The 6477-nt window shown below is 44.0% G+C and overlaps 1 protein-coding gene across 1 annotated transcript in view; it reads right to left on the bottom strand.

The window, feature by feature from the left end:
• Positions 1–6477, bottom strand: part of LOC110571080 (heat shock transcription factor 2 binding protein) — a 97028-nt gene that overhangs the window by 66416 nt on the left and 24135 nt on the right. The window contains exons 4-5 of the mRNA XM_044918933.1: positions 5937–6086; positions 4108–4240 (exon numbers count right to left, since the gene is read on the bottom strand). Coding sequence (XP_044774868.1) covers positions 4108–4240; positions 5937–6086 — 283 coding nt within the window. The remainder of the gene's footprint in view (positions 1–4107; positions 4241–5936; positions 6087–6477) is intronic.

The following is a 6477-nucleotide window of genomic DNA, read 5'->3' as shown; positions in this document are numbered from 1 at the left end:
GGGAAGCCTGCTTCTCCCTCTCCCCCTCCCCCTGCTTGTGTTCCCTCTCTCACTGTGTCTGTCTCTGTCAAATAAATAAATAAAATCTTTAAAAAAAAAAAAAAGCCTAATGGTCAAGGATATGGCTTCATCCAAGATCTGTGAACAAGTAACAAAACAATTATACCCCATTTTGCTGTACTGCCCAACCATATGCCACCCACCCTCTCTTTGTCCCTTCTGAAGCCAAATTCTTTTTTTTTTTAAGATTTTATTTATTTATTTGCCAGAGAGAGAGAGAGAGCAAGTGAGCACAAGCAGGGGGAGCGGCAGGCAGAGGGAGAAGCAGGCTTCCTGCTGAGTAAGGAGCCCGATGTGGGACTCGATACCAGAACCCTGAGATCATGACCTGAGCTGAAGCCAGATGTTTAACAAACTGAGCCACACAGGCATCTTTTTTTTTAGATGAAGCCAAATTCTTTACAGGAACAGATTAATGCTCAGGTTTCTTTAGTGTCCCATTCTATAAAGTTGGCCAATTTACTTGCCTTCACCTAGAAAAACCAACAATTCACCTAGAAAGTTATATCCCCAGGGATTCACTGAAGTTCCACACTTCTCTCAAATCTTAATCCCAGATCTTAAGGATACTTGGGTGAAGTCTTTGTTGGGGATCCCTCTGACCTAACATGTACATTAACTGCCTCTTATGTTCCATTAATCTGGAAAACTCCAAGGTTGACTATAATTATTTCCTCACTGAGCAAGATGAAAAGGGACATGAGCATCTAAGGAAACACTCCAACTCCACAAAACAGCATTTCTTTATCTAGGCCATACTCCGTCAACTGAAGGAAAGCTATTATCTAAGGGAAGATTACAAAATATCCAAAATTATCCAAGACTAATCACTAAAAGACAATTTAGAAAATTTCTATGACTAACTAGATATTATAAATAATACATACCAAATTCTCCTGAATTAGCAAGACATCTGTGTGACTGAACTAAATCAAGTATGTCAGAACCATGCCCATGGAACACAGAAACAAAAAATGCCTTCAATGATCCTGAAATATCTTTCAACAATTACCTCTCATATCCCAGAGTATCGTAAATCTGTCTATGTACATGAAAGGTTAAGGTCATGATCTAGGGCAGTGGTTCTCAAAGTGGCAGAGAAAGGTGATTTTGCACCTAGGAGATACTCGGCAATATCTGGAGACATTTTTGATTGTCACACTTCGGGGCTACTACAGGCCTCTCTAATGGGTAGACTCTAGGCATGCTGCTAACCTCCTACAACACAAAGGAAGGCTCCCACAACAGAAAATTCTAGTGCTGAGACTGAAAAGTGATGCTCTAGGAATGTTACCTCAACAACAAGGCATGCATCAAAGACCCACCTCCTCTCAGAGCCTGTCCCTTGACCCAGGGGGCAAGGCTTACTGCCTACTTATCTCAGAGCAACTGCCACTCAGCCAAATCCAACAGTCTTCAGGCCTGAACTAGGATCACCTTTTAGCCTTATGGCATCACACGCAGTATCATCCCAAACACTAACTAGAAATACCAGCACTTTTCTTCTAGTCAGTTAACTAATCATGAAACAGTGCTCCTTCCTCCTTTTCATAAGTTAGTATGTCAACAGAACACCCTCAACCCAGCCCCTTATTACACTTGTCTGATGACAGAGAGCCTCCTAATTATCTCTGTAGTTCAAGAAGTGTCCGTGCCAGAAGAGAATTTAGGAAGGACACTCCTGCCCAGAGCCTGCCTTAGTGCTGCTTGTTGCTCGGTTTTACCTCACTAGGGAAAAGGAGCAATTCTGGCTGCTTATGAAGTCACCTGGGTCATGGTTTGAGAGTGTCTTTCTTCTTCTAGTGCATCCAGTTACACAGCTCCATTATCTGTTGCCTGAGTCTTAAATGCTTCTGTTTGGCTACTGTCCTGACAGTAAATTCAATAAATGATTCAGACACAGAACCAGGACAAAATGATGGTGATCGGTGCTCAAACTGGAGATCAGCTCTCTACAAGCCAACCTTGCCTTTAAGGACATCCAACAACAGTGGTGAGGATCTAGGCAGTCCCTGATGATCTCTCCTAGAGCTCAACCACCTCCAACAACACCAAAGATACAAACCCACACACACACACAGAAAAAGATGGACTGTCCTGAAGACACAGGAAAAAGTAGCCATCAGAGTGTAAAATGGCACAGCTGCTGGGGAAAATGGTCTGGCAGTTTCTTAGAAAGTGAAGCACAGAACTATCCTATGACCCAGCAATTCCACTCCTAGGTGTATGCCCAAGAGAACCAAAAACATGCGTTCACACAGAAACTTCTACATGAATGTTCACAGCAGCAAGACCCGTAACAGCCAAAGAGTGGAAACCACCCAAGTGCTATCACGGACTCTTCCCTGCAGACTCGGACTAGCAGACAGAAGACCACACACAGGTCAAGGGACAGAACTGGCACCTTCCCCTTCCACAGGCACAACCACTCAAGCCTAGGGTTAGCACAGACCTCAGTCACCACGTGGGGTCTGAGACACTCCTCAGAAGATGAAACCGAGGGTCACGGACACAAGAACACAGGGCTGGTCAGAGGCAGAAGCTGAACTGGCCACTGGGCCTCAACTCCCAGCCCATCTCTTTCCCACATTGCTTGCCTGCGGTAATGCGAGCATGTGGGAGGACAGGGACAAGTAGAAGAATGGAGAAGTGATGGTCACAGACACAAGGGTGCTCTGCTATCAAGTCTCGGGAGCTCTTACATCCATGACATGGGTGAATTTACTGTATGTAAATTTTAATTTTTTGTAAGTTTTTATTTCAATTCCAGGTAGCTAACATACAGTGTAATATTAGTTTCAGGTGTGCAATGTAGTGATTGGCCTTCCATACATCACCCGGTGCTCATCAGGACAAGTGCACTCCTCACTCCCCACCCCCTATTTCCTCTATCCCCCGGCCCACCTCCCCCTCTGGTGACCACCAGTGTAGTGTGTTGTCTAGAGTTAAGAGTCTGTTCCTTGGTTTCTCTCTCTCTCTCTCTTTTTCCCCTTTTCTTGTTTGTTTTGTTTCTTAAATTCCACATATGAGTGAGATCATACAGTATTTTCTTTCTCTGACTTATCTCACTTTGCATGCCTTCTGTTTAAAAAAAGACCTTAAAACAATTTAAAAAGTGGAGCAATGCAAGCCCCCTTCACCTGAAGGCGCCCTGTCGGAAGCGTGCCATGCGATCCTGGAAAAGGGCCAGGCTAAACCAGGACTGGCCCAGACACTGTCACAGTCTCAATATCCACCTCAAAGAAGTATCACCAATTTTTAAGAGATTATGAAGAAAATGTCTACACAGGTTCTACCTTATTAGGATTTCAGTAAATGAAGGATAATGCCATGAGGAAAAATAAGATTTCCTCTCTCTTTAATAGCAGAGAATTACCCTAAGAGTGGCATAGGACAGAGCAGAAAGGAAAGAGCAATGGGAAAGAGCAAATATATAAAGAGTAAATCTAACAGTCATGGCAATAGATCGAACTATTTCACTGACATCAGAACAATAATACTAGTAACTACCACCTCCCACTATACTAAGATAGGATTTATTAATTATCTAGTTACTTGGCCTTATTCCTTACAGCAGTTTTGCCATAGAATTCTATCCTAGAAAAACTGTAATCTTTGGGAGACAATTTAGGGTTTTGGAATTATTTAATTATTGTACCAAAACAATAGCAAGAGCTTCGCTTATGCTTAAGGCTTCTACTTCAGCTAGATGTTCGTAAAATGATTCCTAATAACAAGTAGCTAAACTTAGTTTTGTTTTGACTTCCTTCCACGCACAGAACTGAACAGAACATGCAAACCCATCCTGTTTCCTAGATCAGTCTTCTTACTGACCGACGCTTATCAGATTCACCTGGGGCGGGGGGCGGTGCCCCACAACACCCACACCTGGTACCTATCCCAGGCCCACCAGATCAGGTTCTCTAGGGTAAGAACCACAGGACATTGAAAAAGTTCCAGGAGACGTTGCTGCATATACACCCCTGGCTGTAATCACCACTCCAGAGACATGGCTAACCGTCACTGCATCTCAAAAGAATGACTTACTTGTTACGATCCCAGCCAAAGCAAACACAAACTGATTTTCATTGGAATCAAGCTCCTTGACATCCCCATCCAGTGACTTCACAAAACTCTCCATTGTTTGACCAGTGATGTTGAAAAACTTCAAAGCTTTATCCTGAAAGTTTGGAAAGGAAAGCATCACAGCCCTGCACAAACACTGGTACAAAACATTACAAGAGTACAAAGGCACAAAAGGAAGCCTCTGTGTTAATGACAGAAACAGTATTCAAAAGTCTGCTCCTTCATTCCAAGTTCCCATATGGAAAAGAACAGAAAAAGGAAATCTGGAATCTGTAGAAAAATTACCCTGCAGACTGATGGAAGGAGCAAAATAAAATATATGTGAGGGAACAGCACGAGTTTACAGTGGTGGCAGTATGAGGATGGGTTCATCCAAAATCCACTAGGAATATGCTAGAAAAATACGTTCTCTGTTGGTTCCAGGCATGAAGCCACAGGTTTCAACCATTGGAGAATGGAGTTTCAAACAAAATCTTAACAGAAACCTCAACATGTCAAGAGACAAAGGCAGTGAGCAGGTTTGCTGGGCACTTTAAATCTTCATTACTCAGCAGAAGTCCCTCCAAGCACACAGAACTTTTGAAACGCTTCCCGGGGTGCTAGGGTTCTAAGGGATAGCTTCAAAGCCGACACATTTACCAACGGCACAAGGCAACTTCACGGGCTGATAGGATGTTCTGAGCCTGGGTTGTGGGGATGATTACACAACTCCGGAAATGAGCTAAAACCACTAAAATTGTACACTCACAAATGGGTAAATTTTATGTGTAAATTATACGTAAATAAGGCTCAATAAATGTTAAAATACAATTAATCTTCACTAAAGTGACACACAATTTTTGTTTCTCCAAGTCATAAGTAATGGATTGCTGGCCTCCTGTCGAACCTCCCCCGTATCTGTACTCCCATTCACAAGCACACCCTCCTCCTAGAGTGCAGCCACAGGCCCCTGGCACCACACCTGCCTTCCCTGCCCCTCACAGCAGGGCGCTTCCTGAGCCCTGAGCCACCAGAAGGGCCTGCCAGTTAGTCTTCCTGTCTCATTCCCACACCCACCCTGCTCCTATCCACCCTCATTCACAGTCAGGACAATCTTCCCGAAGTCTCTCGCCCCACCATTCTTTTACTCAAAACCCTCAGGAATCCAGTCTTACCACCCTACTGGGTAAAATCAGCAACCTGGCTTCTGAGGCCTCCCAAAATCACATTGCATCCTACTTCCGCAGGGTTATCTCCCCATGACTTTACCGCACTGACCCTCTACTCTGTGTCCACTGACCCATGCATGGCCCCCAACACTAACTTCAGGCTTCTCAACCCATGCCTCTGATGATGCCATTCCTCTCCCCTCCCCATTGTCTGCCCTTGCCACCTACTCGAGTTCATCAAAGCCCATGTCAAAGCTCTCTTCCTCTGGGAAGTTTTCTGAGTGTGTGGGAGTGTGTGTGTGTACTACTAAAGTACATAAATACATAAATAACATGCAACTTTCAACAAATCAAATATTGCGTTACTCATGGGATAACCTACAAAGAAGCATTTAAACTCTGTTAAATGTGTGTAGATGTCAAGGAACTGAAGTGGTACTACCCCACAAACACCACACAGACTCATTCCGCACCCCTAGAGCACCGGCTTACACCAGGCCCTACACACTGCTGGGCCAGCACTACTGGATGAATGAACACAAGATGTGGACTTCATCTGTAAGCTCCTTAGTACACACTGTACCCTCCGGGTTCCATCAACACTGATGGACAATACCCAGGGAGCCCAGTGGTCATGCTTACTCCTCCCAGAATGGCTTTGACGACGTCCTCACTGCTGGAGACGCCCCACAAAAGGGTGCAGGCCGCTGCTCCCATTTCCGTACAGTATTCTGCCTGCTGCAGGAGTTGCTGCTTTGCTTCATTCAGCTGCTGTCGAAGAGCGAGTTTCTCCTAAAATCAAAACAGAATAAAATCAGCAAAATGAATAGCATTCCACCTTAAAATACCTCTACTGTGTTTCTCATTCAAAGATTTAAAAAAAAAAAAAAAAGCACAAAGAATTACAGAAAACAGTTGGCAAATGAAAACCGGTCCTTAGACAGCCATAATCTCTATCTTTTAAAACTTCAGAGGAAAAATAACACTCTCAAAAAAGAACATGCTGCTGTATTAGAGCACAAGTATTGCCAAAGATTTGAATTCATCTTGAATTCAAAATGAAGGCACCTCAGGTCCCAAGTGGCTATTCCCAGAATCAACACTGATGGGGACACCTAAACAAAGTAACAACTGAACCCAGCAGTCCACAGAGCACCATTTCCAGTAGAAGAGCCTGACCCCC

The sequence above is a fragment of the Neomonachus schauinslandi genome, chromosome 1 (genome assembly GCF_002201575.2).
Source record: "Neomonachus schauinslandi chromosome 1, ASM220157v2, whole genome shotgun sequence".
NCBI lineage: Eukaryota > Metazoa > Chordata > Mammalia > Carnivora > Phocidae > Neomonachus > Neomonachus schauinslandi.
The sequence above is the reverse complement of the archived record's forward strand: the minus strand, read 5'-3'. Positions and strand labels throughout refer to the sequence as shown.